General features: G+C 45.0%; 1 protein-coding gene across 3 annotated transcripts in view; it reads left to right on the plus strand.

The window, feature by feature from the left end:
• The window catches only part of LOC139419021 (zinc finger protein 827-like), a 112,231-nt gene that overhangs the window by 73,500 nt on the left and 22,460 nt on the right, over window positions 1-16,271 (plus strand). For all 3 annotated transcript variants that reach the window (XM_071168845.1, XM_071168847.1, XM_071168846.1), the window contains exons 6-9: window positions 1,698-1,943; window positions 4,009-4,063; window positions 4,495-4,595; window positions 14,849-14,992. In XM_071168845.1, coding sequence (XP_071024946.1) covers window positions 1,698-1,943; window positions 4,009-4,063; window positions 4,495-4,595; window positions 14,849-14,992 — 546 coding nt within the window. The remainder of the gene's footprint in view (window positions 1-1,697; window positions 1,944-4,008; window positions 4,064-4,494; window positions 4,596-14,848; window positions 14,993-16,271) is intronic.

A 16,271-nucleotide genomic window follows, 5' to 3' on the forward strand; every position in this document is an offset into this window, starting at 1 on the left:
CGGGCCTGGACATGTACTGGCTTAAGCAGGGGGACACGTCTGGCACTGCAGGATTTGAGTCCCTGGCGGCGTAGTGTATTACTGATGGTAGGCTTTGTTACTTTGGTCCCAGCTCTCTGCAGGTCATTCACTAGGTCCCCCCGTGTGTTTCTGGGATTTTTGCTCACCGTTCTTGTGATCATTTTGACCCCACGGGGTGAGATCTTGCGTGGAGCCCCAGGTCGAGGGAGATTATCAGTGGTCTTGTATGTCTTCCATTTCCTAATAATTGCTCCCACAGTTGATTTCTTCAAACCAAGCTGCTTACCTATTGCAGATTCAGTCTTCCCAGCCTGGTGCAGGTCTACAATTTTGTTTCTGGTGTCCTTGACAGCTCTTTGATCTTGGCCATAGTGGAGTTTGGAGTGTGACTGTTTGAGGTTGTGGACAGGTGTCTTTTATACTGATAACAAGTTCAAACAGGTGCCATTAATACTGGTAACGAGTGGAGGACAGAGGAGCCTCTTAAAGAAGAAGTTACAGGTCTGTGAGAGCCAGAAATCTTGCTTGTTTGTAGGTGACCAAATACTTATTTTCCACCATAATTTGCAAATAAATTCATAAAAAATCCTACAAAGTGATTTTCTGGATTTTTTTTCTTCTCATTTTGTCTGTCATAGTTGAAGTGTACAGGCCTCTCATCTTTTTAAGTGGGAGAACTTGCACAATTGGTGGCTGACTAAATACTTTTTTGCCCCACTGTATATACACACATACATACACAACAGTGAATCTGTACCGGCTGCCTAGCTCCCTGAGCCAGTGTGTGACCTGGTGATGCCCTCTAGCTCTACGTAATCACATAACTAGACAATATCCACTCAGGAACGGAGCGCTTTAGGGGTTGGATGGATGTTATGGTCCAGGCTTTATTAAACATTTTGGGAATTCCAACCATTTTCATTTGGATTCAGACTCATATTATTTTGAGGAGGTTAAGTGAGGACAGTCCGGAGTTTAGAGTGCTCCTGATGGATGGAGATTGAAGTACGAATGGAATGAGAGATCTTGTCTGATTAAATGTACAGAATATCCTCAGGGTATGTTAAAGGCATTAACAAGGTTTTTTTAAGGTTATTTCTCTTTGAACATCCATGAAGTAATATGAAGTCTATGTAGGGTTTGTATGATAAATGAACTTAGCTATGTATATTTTGAGAGCGAGACACATCCATGCGTCATCTGTAAAATGCAAAGATTAGGACATTACCGGGAATCAAATCCACTTACTAGTCAGCTTTGAGGAAAGCCAGTAGAGTTGTATGCGGTATAAATATATTATAACCTTTCGGATAAAACAGAACTGGCTTTTCTCAAACTATAAGGCAAATTACTTCCCTCACTAATACATATATATATATATATATATATATATATATAACATAGACTGACCAGGTGAATCCAGGTTAAAGCCATGATCCCTTATTCCCGTGTTTATCAAGAATGGACCCCACCCAAAGGACATACAGCCAACTCAATATTACGGGGGTGTTTCTGTACAGCACTTTGAGATATCAGCTGATGTAAGAAGGGCTATATAAATACATTTGATTTGATTCCTAGTGTTTGGTGTACTCGGTGTAGATAGGAGTTGTCACAGGAATGCATAGATTCAACCATGTCACTCACTGTCCCTCTCATCCAATCCCCTACCCCAGAAAGCAACAAGGACGCGGCCCACTACCAGAAGGTGACGGTGAAGGCGGAGCCTATGGAGGTGGACCCGGACAGTGGCCCAGCCCCGCCCCCTACTCACCTGCTGGCCTTCAGCACTTTAGGGGTGTGTGAGAAGAGCGAGCCAATGACCAGCCTCCCTGAAGCGTTGTCCCGCCCCCAGAAGCAAGACCTCTTCTCCCAGGACATATCAGTGAAAATGGCCTCCGAGCTCCTCTTCCAACTCTCAGGTGCGCAATGTTCTCTATGATACACACACACACTTATGACACACACAATCTCTCAAACATACACACACATGTACACACACTTGTACACACACACGTACCCTCACACACCTCCCTGACTACATTCACACACACCTTTCTCTGGTACCTCAGTGCTCAGTGTCAACCTTGAAATGTGGTGTGATACTTAGCCATAAAACCTATATGTTTCTCTTCCATCCTCTGGAGGCTCTGCGGTTAGGGGACACTATATATTACCTGTAATGTGCTCTGTAGGTTTTATACACACTTCTTCCCTGCTTGGCTGTGACCATGACATTGAGGCGGCAGACAGCTGTTTGTATTGCCTGATGGCAGAGCACTGAGGTGGAGCCTGCATCCCCCAAGATGGGGTTGTGGGGGGGGGGTACAGGAGACCCAGGCCATGCCCCCCAGCTCTATCCCCCCAGCTCTGATTGCTACGCCTAAATGCCTCATACAGTAGCACCTTGGAAATTGTGGCAAAACATCTCTCTCCAGTGAGAGAGATGCACACACCGATGAGCACGCATGTACACACACACAGATACGCACGCAGACACACACAAGCCCCCATGGGGAGCAGTGTCTACAAAGTGCCTGTCTTCCCCCACATCCCTCCCTCCCTCTTCTCCTTCTCTATCCCTCCTCTCTCTCTTCCTCGACTCCTTTTCAAACATGCCGGCTCAAGCACACTTGGCTGCACACACTAGCCCCCCCCCCACACCCCCCCGCACCCCGCTCCTCTCTCAACTAGCCCCCCACCCCTACATTTCTCCCGTGTGGCATCACCATGGCAACGCGGAAAGACCTCTGTCCTTGGCGAACCGTTTGACGGAGAGGGGTGTTAGGGAGTGGGGGGCGAGGAGGGGTTAGGGAGTGGTGGGCGAGGAGGGGTTGGGGGGGCAGCGACTAGAGCAGTGCCACCCAGGGAGCAAGAGGCTGCTATAATGAGGTCATCACTAGTAGGCTGCTGAAGCCAAGGGACAACCATACACCTTCCCTGGGTTTTATTACTCTGACCATAGAATTACAAATTTGAATACTAGAATGGACATGAAAGTTCTTATGACAGCATAAAAGGTCAGCCATTTTGGTCAGGGAGTTGGTCAACCAGTGTGCTGTGATGAGATATTGTGTAAAACAATAATTTTGAAGATTGTCTGCACAGTATGTTTGTTAGCCAGTTTAAGTGGAATAACTTTCTAATTTTTCGAACCAGTATGCCAACATTCCATACTAACAATGCAGTCAATCCACAGCCACTGAAATCAGTTGATAGGATTTAGACAAGTTGTAAATGCAACAAGTACTGATATTGTATCATATTATAAACACTCACAGCTTTCCAAGAAAACAAACTGAGAGACATTTATGGTCCTTTTACATATATTTCATAGGCTATTTATACAGTCTAAAACCTGTACAAACTTTATAATTATATGACATTATTTTAGGTTTAAAAAAATCACATGCCTTTTTATTTTTCTGCATAAGTGAAATCAGGAAATGCATCTCATATGCCTCTACTACCATTTAATTCCAAATAGACTGGTTTGGATTTCTCCCTGGCCACAATGCTGCCATTTTTATACCATTCTGGAACTTTGAGGGTTTATGACATAGCCCCTCTAGTAATTGAATATGATCTCTTTGACATTGACCACTTAAAACAGTATATACCAAGGCAACAGGACAACCATGCAACTTCCCTGGGTTTTTTATACAGGATGTTACTATGAACACAATGTTACTATATGCTACAATCTGGGATTGGTCTTTCAGCTAAATGGTTAGGGAAATGTTACCCCTCTCAAATTCACAGACGGTGCTCTGGATGCAAGGACGGGCCATTGAACAGATTCCCAGATCCCAGATTGCTCCTTTTTAAAGCAGTATCAGACCAATACTGACCACTCGGTCACGTTGAATAATGAATATGCTCTGAATAACTGCTCTGTGGTTCCATCATGACCACAAAAGGCTTGTTAATGATTTCTCATTGTTGTTAATGACCCTCTTTGATATGGTGGTGTTTTTTGTGTTGCAGAAAAAGTCAGCAAAGCCAACGACCACAAAGATGGTAACATGGTGGGCATAAGCAGGTAAGACGACATCAACAACAAAAAAGATGTTGTTTTATCACATACACTGGATAGGTGCAGTGAAAGGTGTTGTTTTACAGTGTCAGCCATAGGAGTACGGCGTCCTTGGAGCAAATTAGGGTAAAGTGCCTCGACAGTTTTTTCACCTTGCTGGCTCGGGTATTCAAACCAGCGACCATTCGACATGATGAACATAGTGGCTTCTTTTCCGCTTAGCTGCTATTTCTACAGTTAGTCTGTTTTGGCATATGGCTTATGGTTTAGCATTGAGATTGGGAGGCCTGGAGCTCTGCAACTTTATTTAAAAACAATTCCATATTGATTGCATATTGCTATCATATTTTAACATAAGCATTTGTTTTAGTTATGGAGCTGTTCTTGCATGATACTGCTCTGACTGTGTCTGTGTGTGGTTGTGTGTCCACTCCTAGCCCCTTCCTGGACGAGCGTTTCGGACAATCCCCCTTCAGCCAGCGCTCCAAGTCTTCCTCCCCCGCAGAGGCCAGCTCCTCTGCTAGGACAGCCCTCCACGGTGAGACACACACACACACACACATCATGGATAGACTGACATATACACACTTACTGTCAGACAGATAGACAGACAGATGCAATTCAGTGGGCAGACTACTATAGTGAGCCACACACTCAGAAAGACACACACACACACACACACACACACACACACACACACACACTTCAGACAGACACTCATAATGTAGACATGCAGCCAGAATGTTGGCCCTCACAGCTGATTACAGTAACCTCCCACCCTCCTCAGCCACATCTTCACCTCCCCAGGCCTTTCCTCGCTCTCTCACACATCTACCCAGCCACGAGGCCTCAACTCTGGCCAACCCTCTCTTCCTCCACCCTTCTTCCTCCATTCCTCCACCTCCTAGAGCCTCCACCTCCCGGCTCACTCACACATCTACCCAGCCTTGGGGCTCCCTGCCCTGGATAGCCCTTCTCTCCCCTCCCCTGGCCCTGGAATGGGGATGCTCTGTGGCTGTCCCTGTGGTGCCTGTGGCAGGCAGGCAGAGATACAGAGGGTAATTAGCCTGTGCCAGCCTCACCCGTCTCTCCCTCCATCACCATCCACCAGTTAATTAAAATCTGATTGGCTTCTACGTGTCAAGGGTGTCCTGATAGTTAATTCGCCCAACCGACGGTCTCCTTTCCCAGGGTGCAACGTGCAGAGCCGTGTCTTCGCTCTTTCTCTCTCTTTTATCGCTCTCACTTTTTCTCTCTCTCTCTCTCTCCCTCTCCCTCTGTCTCTTCCCGATGCCCAATTCTTTCTCTTGTCTCCTTCAACCATCTTTTCTCTGCTTTCGGATTGCACTTTCCTCTTTTCCTGCTCCCTCTATCCCCTCCCTCCCTCTCTCCATATCTCCCTCTCATCTCTCCATCTTTGTCCCTCTCTCTCCCTCTGTCTCTCTCCTAGGGGCGCAGTCAGTCACACAGCTGTGTTCTGTGCTACGGGTAGTGACCCTCCCCAGTGCTCCCATTAACCCAGTTTCCCAGTATCACCCCAGCACCACTCATTATCCAGACAGTTACTCTGAGAATCCCCTGTATTACTGAAACACCACTTTATGACAATTCAAACAGTTGCATGGTTTGATTTCATAATGACTGGTGCATTGTACTACTTTGCCCATACATTTCCACATTCAAAATGTGACCATCTCTGTGTGGCGGTAATTGGGGCTGTTTACAGCAAGTGCGTCTGTGTGTGTGTCAGCTGTGTGTGTGTGTGTGTGTCGTGATGGTGGCGGCTGTCCTTCCTCTCCCCCTTCCCCGGGTCAAGCTCCAGCCAGCCTTTCGGAGGCCGTGCGTCCGTCCCTCCCTCCCTCCCTCCCTCCTCTCTCCCTCGTTCTCCAGCTCTAATAACACTAATTAAACCATTAACCACTTCAAGGCCCACGCCGGTCCTCTAATTGCCCGATTATCAGAGCTCTGGCTGGGGTTGCTGGGCCACTGTGGCCCCAGGATGGCCCCTAGACCCTGTCCATGGGTGGCTGGATGACCCCCACCCGACCCTGCCTCGCCCAGCCTCTCAACCCCTCAGGACAGCTAATGTGATTATGTGGTCTGAGGAGATGAGATACAAGCCCCTTAAGGATCTCTGTGCCCATTCAGTACTAAGCCACACAAACGGAGGTGGTAGGAGGAACAGTAAGGGAGAAGCCAATCAAATCCTCATGTGGGTCATACTGAAAAGTGTACTAATAAGTCATACACACCCCCCCCACACCCTCCCCTCTACTCTGCCAACTCACATGCAGGGACACATATATATATATATACACACACACCCCCCCACCCCTCTACTCTGCCAACTCACATGCAGGGACACATACAGTGCCTTGCGAAAGTATTCGGCCCCCTTGAACTTTGTGACCTTTTGCCACATTTCAGGCTTCAAACATAAAGATATAAAACTGTATTTTTTTGTGAAGAATCAACAACAAGTGGGACACAATCATGAAGTGGAACGACATTTATTGGATATTTCAAACTTTTTTAACAAATCAAAAACTGAAAAATTGGGTGTGCAAAATTATTCAGCCCCTTTACTTTCAGTGCAGCAAACTCTCTCCAGAAGTTCAGTGAGGATCTCTGAATGATCCAATGTTGACCTAAATGACTAATGATGATAAATACAATCCACCTGTGTGTAATCAAGTCTCCGTATAAATGCATCTGCACTGTGATAGTCTCAGAGGTCCGTCAAAAGCGCAGAGAGCATCATGAAGAACAAGGAACACACCAGGCAGGTCCGAGATACTGTTGTGAAGAAGTTTAAAGCCGGATTTGGATACAAAAAGATTTCCCAAGCTTTAAACATCCCAAGGAGCACTGTGCAAGCGATAATATTGAAATGGAAGGAGTATCAGACCACTGCAAATCTACCAAGACCTGGCCGTCCCTGTAAACTTTCAGCTCATACAAGGAGAAGACTGATCAGAGATGCAGCCAAGAGGCCCATGATCACTCTGGATGAACTGCAGAGATCTACAGCTGAGGTGGGAGACTCTGTCCATAGGACAACAATCAGTCGTATATTGCACAAATCTGGCCTTTATGGAAGAGTGGCAAGAAGAAAGCCATTTCTTAAAGATATCCATAAAAAGTGTTGTTTAAAGTTTGCCACAAGCCACCTGGGAGACACACCAAACATGTGGAAGAAGGTGCTCTGGTCAGATGAAACCAAAATTGAACTTTTTGGCAACAATGCAAAACGTTATGTTTGGCGTAAAAGCAACACAGCTCATCACCCTGAACACACCATCACCACTGTCAAACATGGTGGTGGCAGCATCATGGTTTGGGCCTGCTTTTCTTCAGCAGGGACAGGGAAGATGGTTAAAATTGATGGGAAGATGGATGGAGCCAAATACAGGACCATTCTGGAAGAAAACCTGATGGAGTCTGCAAAAGACCTGAGACTGGGACGGAGATTTGTCTTCCAACAAGACAATAATCCAAAACATAAAGCAAAATCTACAATGGAATGGTTCAAAAATAAACATATCCAGGTGTTAGAATGGCCAAGTCAAAGTCCAGACCTGAATCCAATCGAGAATCTGTGGAAAGAACTGAAAACTGCTGTTCACAAATGCTCTCCATCCAACCTCACTGAGCTCGAGTTGTTTTGCAAGGAGGAATGGGAAAAAATGTCAGTCTCTCGATGTGCAAAACTGATAGAGACATACCCCAAGCGACTTACAGCTGTAATCGCAGCAAAAGGTGGCGCTACAAAGTATTAACTTAAGGGGGCTGAATAATTTTGCACGCCCAATTTTTCAGTTTTTGATTTGTTAAAAAAGTTTGAAATATCCAATAAATGTCGTTCCACTTCATGATTGTGTCCCACTTGTTGTTGATTCTTCACAAAAAAATACAGTTTTATATCTTTATGTTTGAAGCCTGAAATGTGGCAAAAGGTCGCAAAGTTCAAGGGGGCCGAATACTTTCGCAAGGCACTGTATATATATATATACACACACCCCCACACCCTCCCCTCTACTCTGCCAACTCACATGCAGGGACACATATATCTACACACACACACCCACCCACCCCTCTACTCTGCCAACTCACATGCAGGGACACACACATATATATATATATATATATATATATATATATATATATATATATATATATATATATATATATATATACACACACCCCCCCCACACCCTCCCCTCTACTCTGCCAACTCACATGCAGGGACACATATATCTACACACACCCACACACTCCCACTGGTATGTCAGGTTATGAGTCACAGAGCACGGCAGGTCCAGAGGCCCTTATGAGGAGTGACTCAGTCCCTGCAGAAGGATTACAACTAAAGAATCTATTACTAGTTGTGTTAATACTGTATTGTCACTTGACTGAAATATTGTAGAATATCATCAGGGCACAGGCCTTGTGTTTAGTTTTATGTGGATGAGGGTGTGCATTGACGTGAGGGGTTTTATAATGGTGTGTAGTGCTCATTCACTGAGAGATTCCCACACTTCACTTCAGGTAGCTACAGACACAGTAGGCTCTCTGCTCTCTTCCAACCAGCAGACAGATAAAGATGGTCTTTTAGCATCCCTCCTTCTGGTCTCTCTCCTTTCGTCGTACTCCTCCCTTCTCTTTTTTCAGAGAGAGAGAGAAGTCCAGACCTGTCAGCAACATACAACTCTAGCTAGACGTCCTTCAGACTTCTCCATCTCCCCCTCTGTCTTTCTCCAAGGCCAGTACATCTATTATTTTATGCCCCACCATTAAACTCCCCCAAAATAACAGAGAATGAAGCCTCCTAGCCGCTCCTCCAACCCCCCAAATGCCCCCATCAATCCACCAGCTTGCATCTCTTATGACAGCTTTCGTTTAAAAAAATGAATTTAGTGACGGAGGGTGACTCCAATCACTAGCCTTCTTTTTTTTTTGTCTTCCGCACAGTTAGCGTCAAGATGCCTGTACCTGCAGTCAGACTGGAAACAGTCAAGAAGATATTTTTGCTGTGGTTTAACAGTAGATTCATGTTAGATGACAATAACAATGGTTCTTTATTTGATTCTCTACATGCAACACCTTTGACCCTTTGCTAAGCCCCGCCCCCCTTGGTTACTGTGGGTACAGTCATTTCTGTACTTACCATTTGACTATTATTTATAAGCTAACGCCAGGTAAATAGTGGACTTAAAGGGCTGATTTCCTGTGTTCCCTATTAAATGTCCCTGTGAAAGACCATCCTGTGTGGAGTACGGTATAGTCAGTCCACTCTCCCCTTACCCTGTCACTGAGAACAATATGATCCTAGGTAGTGTGGTGCCAGGCGTCCATTTGAGACTAGCTGCATTGTGTCAATGACGGAAGCCCTCCCTGTCCATTTATTTATTTATTTACCCGATGGAGGAGAGGAGAAGTGGCATGGAATCCTAATTGAGAGCTGTGCCTTCATCAGAAGGTTAATTCTATATCTCTTCTTGTCATGTTCTCCCTTTTCTCTCACTTTCTCTTCCTCTCTCACGCTTTCCCCATACCTCCGTGCCTCCCTCTCCTCTTCTCTCTTCTCTCTCTCTCTCCTCTTCTCCCTCTCTATTATGCTTTCTCACTCTCTCACTCTCTCCATCCCTGCTGTATCCCTGGGTGGTTGTGTATTACTATATAGTCTGATTAGCATGGACAACCACACACTAGAGGGCTTAGGACTGATGGGTGATGGAGGACACACAGAGAGAGAGAGAATATCAAGGGGCACAGTGTGGTATAGTCTGATTATCATGGAGATGATGAGAACTTGAGAAGGCTATAGTGTTGGTATGAGAAAGATGGGGGGTTGGAGTAATTTGAAACAAGGTTGAGGGTTGGAGTAATATGGAACACGGTTGAGGGTTGGAGTAATATGGAACACGTTTGAGGGTTGGAGTAATATGAAACAAGGTTGAGGGTTGGAATAATATGGAACACGGTTGAGGGTTGGAGTAATATGAAACACGGTTGAGGGTTGGAGTAATATGGAACACGGTTGAGGGTTGGAGTAATATGAAACAAGGTTGAGGGTTGGAGTAATATGGAACACGGTTGAGGGTTGGAGTAATATGAAACAAGGTTGAGGGTTGGAGTAATATGAAACAAGGTTGAGGGTTGGAGTAATATGGAACACGGTTGAGGGTTGGAGTAATATGGAACACGGTTGAGGGTTGGAGTAATATGAAACAAGGTTGAGGGTTGGAGTAATATGAAACAAGGTTGAGGGTTGGAGTAATATGGAACACGGTTGAGGGTTGGAGTAATATGGAACACGGTTGAGGGTTGGAGTAATATGGAACACGGTTGAGGGTTGGAGTAATATGGAACACGGTTGAGGGTTGGAGTAATATGATACAAGGTTGAGGGTTGGAGTAATATGGAACACGGTTGAGGGTTGGAGTAATATGGAACACGGTTGAGGGTTGGAGTAATATGGAACACGGTTGAGGGTTGGAGTAATATGAAACAAGGTTGAGGGTTGGAGTAATATGGAACACGGTTGAGGGTTGGAGTAATATGAAACAAGGCTGAGAGTTGGAGTAATATGAAACAAGGCTGAGGGTTGGAGTGAAGTTGGAGTAATATGAAACAAGGCTGAGGGTTGGAGTAATATGAAACAAGGCTGAGGTTTGGAGTAATATGGAACACGGTTGAGGGTTGGAGTAATATGGAACACGGTTGAGGGTTGGAGTGATATGGGTCACGGTTGAGGGTTGGAGTAATATGGAACACGGTTGAGGGTTGGAGTAATATGAAACGAGGTTGAGGTTTGGAGTAATATGGAACACGGTTGAGGGTTGGAGTAATATGGAACACGGTTGAGGGTTGGAGTAATATGGAACACGGTTGAGGGTTGGAGTAATATGGAACACGGTTGAGGGTTGGAGTAATATGAAACACGGTTGAGGATTGGAGTAATATGGAACACTGTTGAGGGTTGGAGTAATATGAAACAAGGTTGAGGGTTGGAGTAATATGGAACAAGGTTGAGGGTTGGAGTAATATGAAACAGGGCTGAGGGTTGGAGTGAAGTTGGAGTGATATGGAACAAGGTTGAGGGTTGGAGTAATATGAAACAGGGCTGAGGGTTGGAGTAATATGAAACAAGGCTGAGTGTTGGAGTGAAGTTGGAGTAATATGGAACAAGGTTGAGGGTTGGAGTAATATGAAACAAGGCTGATGTTTGGAGTAATATGAAACAAGGCTGAGGGTTGGAGTGAAGTTGGAGTGATATGGAACAAGGTTGAGGGTTGGAGTAATATGAAACAGGGCTGAGGGTTGGAGTAATATGAAACAAGGCTGAGGGTTGGAGTGAAGTTGGAGTGATATGGAACAAGGTTGAGGGTTGGAGTAATATGAAACAAGGCTGAGGGTTGGAGTGAAGTTGGAGTAATATGGAACAAGGTTGAGGGTTGGAGTAATATGAAACAGGGCTGAGGGTTGGAGTAATATGAAACAAGGCTGAGGGTTGGAGTGAAGTTGGGGTAATATGAAACAAGGCTGAGGGTTGGAGTAATATGAAACAAGACTGAGTGTTGGAGTGAAGTTGGAGTAATATGAAACAAGGCTGAGGGTTGGAGTAATATGAAACAAGGCTGAGGGTTGGAGTGAAGTTGGAGTGATATGGAACAGGGTTGAGGGTTGGAGTAATATGAAACAAGGCTGAGGGTTGGAGTGAAGTTGGAGTAATATGGAACAAGGCTGAGGGTTGGAGTAATATGAAACAAGGCTGAGGGTTGGAGTGAAGTTGGAGTAATATGAAACAAGGCTGAGGGTTGGAGTAATATGAAACAAGACTGAGGTTTGGAGTAATATGGAACACGGTTGAGGGTTGGAGTAATATGGAACACGGTTGAGGTTTGGAGTGATATGGGTCACGGTTGAGGGTTGGAGTAATATGGAACACGGTTGAGGGTTGGAGTAATATGAAACGAGGTTGAGGTTTGGAGTAATATGGAACACGGTTGAGGGTTGGAGTAATATGTAACACGGTTGAGGGTTGGAGTAATATGGAACACGGTTGAGGGTTGGAGTAATATGGAACACGGTTGAGGGTTGGAGTAATATGGAACACGGTTGAGGGTTGGAGTAATATGAAACAAGGCTGAGAGTTGGAGTAATATGAAACAAGGCTGAGGGTTGGAGTGAAGTTGGAGTAATATTAAACAAGGCTGAGGGTTGGAGTAATATGAAACAAGGCTGAGGTTTGGAGTAATATGGAACACGGTTGAGGGTTGGAGTAATATGGAACACGGTTGAGGGTTGGAGTGATATGGGTCACGGTTGAGGGTTGGAGTAATATGGAACACGGTTGAGGGTTGGAGTAATATGGAACACGGTTGAGGGTTGGAGTAATATGGAACACGGTTGAGGGTTGGAGTAATATGATACAAGGTTGAGGGTTGGAGTAATATGGAACACGGTTGAGGGTTGGAGTAATATGAAACAAGGTTGAGGGTTGGAGTAATATGGAACACGGTTGAGGGTTGGAGTAATATGAAACAAGGCTGAGAGTTGGAGTAATATGAAACAAGGCTGAGGGTTGGAGTGAAGTTGGAGTAATATGAAACAAGGCTGAGGGTTGGAGTAATATGAAACAAGGCTGAGGTTTGGAGTAATATGGAACACGGTTGAGGGTTGGAGTAATATGGAACACGGTTGAGGGTTGGAGTGATATGGGTCACGGTTGAGGGTTGGAGTAATATGGAACACGGTTGAGGGTTGGAGTAATATGAAACGAGGTTGAGGTTTGGAGTAATATGGAACACGGTTGAGGGTTGGAGTAATATGGAACACGGTTGAGGGTTGGAGTAATATGGAACACGGTTGAGGGTTGGAGTAATATGATACAAGGTTGAGGGTTGGAGTAATATGGAACACGGTTGAGGGTTGGATTGATATGGGTCACGGTTGAGGGTTGGAGTAATATGGAACACGGTTGAGGGTTGGAGTAATATGGAACACGGTTGAGGGTTGGAGTAATATGGAACACGGTTGAGGGTTGGAGTAATATGAAACAGGGTTGAGGGTTGGAGTAATATGGAACACGGTTGAGGGTTGGAGTAATATGAAACAAGGCTGAGAGTTGGAGTAATATGAAACAAGGCTGAGGGTTGGAGTGAAGTTGGAGTAATATGGAACACGGTTGAGGGTTGGAGTAATATGAAACAGGGTTGAGGGTTGGAGTAATATGGAACACGGTTGAGGGTTGGAGTAATATGAAACAAGGCTGAGAGTTGGAGTAATATGAAACAGGGTTGAGGGTTGGAGTAATATGGAACACGGTTGAGGGTTGGAGTAATATGAAACAAGGCTGAGAGTTGGAGTAATATGAAACAAGGCTGAGGGTTGGAGTAATATGAAACAAGGCTGAGGTTTGGAGTAATATGGAACACGGTTGAGGGTTGGAGTAATATGGAACACGGTTGAGGGTTGGAGTGATATGGGTCACGGTTGAGGGTTGGAGTAATATGGAACACGGTTGAGGGTTGGAGTAATATGGAACACGGTTGAGGGTTGGAGTAATATGGAACACGGTTGAGGGTTGGAGTAATATGAAACACGGTTGAGGATTGGAGTAATATGGAACACTGTTGAGGGTTGGAGTAATATGAAACAGGGCTGAGGGTTGGAGTAATATGAAACAAGGCTCAGGTTTGGAGTGAAGTTGGAGTGATATGGAACAAGGTTGAGGGTTGGAGTAATATGAAACAAGGCTGATGTTTGGAGTAATATGAAACCAGGCTGAGGGTTGGAGTGAAGTTGGAGTGATATGGAACAAGGTTGAGGGTTGGAGTAATATGAAACAGGGCTGAGGGTTGGAGTAATATGAAACAAGGCTGAGGGTTGGAGTGAAGTTGGAGTGATATGGAACAAGGTTGAGGGTTGGAGTAATATGAAACAAGGCTGAGGGTTGGAGTGAAGTTGGAGTAATATGGAACAAGGTTGAGGGTTGGAGTAATATGAAACAGGGCTGAGGGTTGGAGTAATATGAAACAAGGCTGAGGGTTGGAGTGAAGTTGGAGTAATATGAAACAAGGCTGAGGGTTGGAGTAATATGAAACAAGGCTGAGGGTTGGAGTGAAGTTGGAGTAATATGAAACAAGGCTGAGGGTTGGAGTAATATGAAACAAGACTGAGTGTTGGAGTGAAGTTGGAGTAATATGAAACAAGGCTGAGGGTTGGAGTAATATGAAACAAGGCTGAGGGTTGGAGTGAAGTTGGAGTGATATGGAACAGGGTTGAGGGTTGGAGTAATATGAAACAAGGCTGAGGGTTGGAGGGAAGTTGGAGTGATATGGAACAAGGTTGAGGGTTGGAGTAATATGAAACAAGGCTGAGGGTTGGAGTGAAGTTGGAGTAATATGGAACAAGGTTGAGGGTTGGAGTAATATGAAACAGGGCTGAGGGTTGGAGTAATATGAAACAAGGCTGAGGGTTGGAGTGAAGTTGGAGTAATATGAAACAAGGCTGAGGGTTGGAGTAATATGAAACAAGGCTGAGGGTTGGAGTGAAGTTGGAGTAATATGAAACAAGGCTGAGGGTTGGAGTAATATGAAACAAGACTGAGTGTTGGAGTGAAGTTGGAGTAATATGGAACAAGGTTGGGCTCCATTCCATTTCAGTTGCTGAATGCTTTCCTACAATATGGACTTTCAGGTAGCCTCCCGGTGCAGGTTATGAGAAGGTTGTGAGTAAAATATGGTAAACTGTGATGGTGACGGTACTCTGTCTGTGTGTTTCCAGACCCAGAGAAGGACACTGGAGAGCCGGGGGGGAACGGGATGTCCCAGGGGATACTGAGCAGTCAGCAGCTCCACCCCTGTCCTGTCTGTGGCAAGGTGTTTGGCAGACAGCAGACCCTGTCCAGACACCTGTCTCTACACACAGGTGAGTCCACTAACACACACACACTCCCTACGTACAGTTCCCTGTGTATTTTGTGATATGTCTTGTCAACGTTCCCTTGGCGTGTGTGTGACTGTGTGTGTAATACCCTGTAAAAAGTAAATAAGGTTTACTAGACTGGATTACCCTCTCCTTTAAAGAGATTACCACCATGATTAGTCTCAGTGGGAAAACTGCCCGCCTAATTACCAAGCCAGAAGGCTGCTCTGCATCCCAGTACACACACTGGACACAATGGACACACACACACGGACAGACGCAATATCGGATGCGCACACACACGTGTTTATTTATTTAAATGTATATATCCACACACACACACACACACACACACTGAGTGGATGGATTCATACACACAGTTACAGTAGGTGTACATACAGTGTAACAGCATTGGGGCCATACCGTATCTGATGCAAAACCACATACTACTGTTTCTGTACATGCTTTATGCATATTAATACATTTACATACACATAATATATACATTAATACATATACATACATATGAATACATATTAATACACATAATACATACACTGAGTGGACAGAACATTATGGACACCTTAATATTGAGTTCCACCCCCCCTGTTGCCCTCAGAACAGCCTCAATTCATCGGGGCATGGACTCCACAAGGTGTCGAAAGAGTTTCGCATGGATGCTGGCCCATGTTGACCCCAATGCTTCTCACAGTTGTGTCAAGTTGGCTGGATGTCCTTTGGGTGGTGGGCCATTCTTTATACACACAGGAAACTGTTGAGTGTGAAAAACCCAGCAGCGTTGCAGTTCTTGAAACAAACCGGTGCGCCTGGCACCTACTACCATACCCTGTTCAAAGGCACTTATGTTTTTGGTCTTGCTCATTCACCCTCTGAATGGCACACATACACAATCCATGTCTCCAGGCTTAAAAATCCTTATTTAACCCGTCTCCTCCCCTTCATCTACACTGATTGACATCAATAAGGGACCATAGCATTCACCTGGATTCACCTGGTCAGTCTGTGTCATGGAAAGAGCAGGTGTTCATAATGTTTTGTACACTCAGTGTATAAATACATGTAAATACATGTGAACACAGCACACACTACCGTCTAAGCGATCCATTGGATGAGAGATCCAAACAGAGGTCCTGACTCTCAGTGGTTCAGATCAGAGATCTCCACTCCCCTGGCATTACCACAAGTCTAAGGGTCATTGCTGTAAAAGATAATGTATTCTCAATTTTAATTTTATTTAAATTGGTATTTTTAATGCACCCAC

The sequence above is a fragment of the Oncorhynchus clarkii genome, chromosome 10 (genome assembly GCF_045791955.1).
Source record: "Oncorhynchus clarkii lewisi isolate Uvic-CL-2024 chromosome 10, UVic_Ocla_1.0, whole genome shotgun sequence".
Taxonomy (NCBI): domain Eukaryota; kingdom Metazoa; phylum Chordata; class Actinopteri; order Salmoniformes; family Salmonidae; genus Oncorhynchus; species Oncorhynchus clarkii.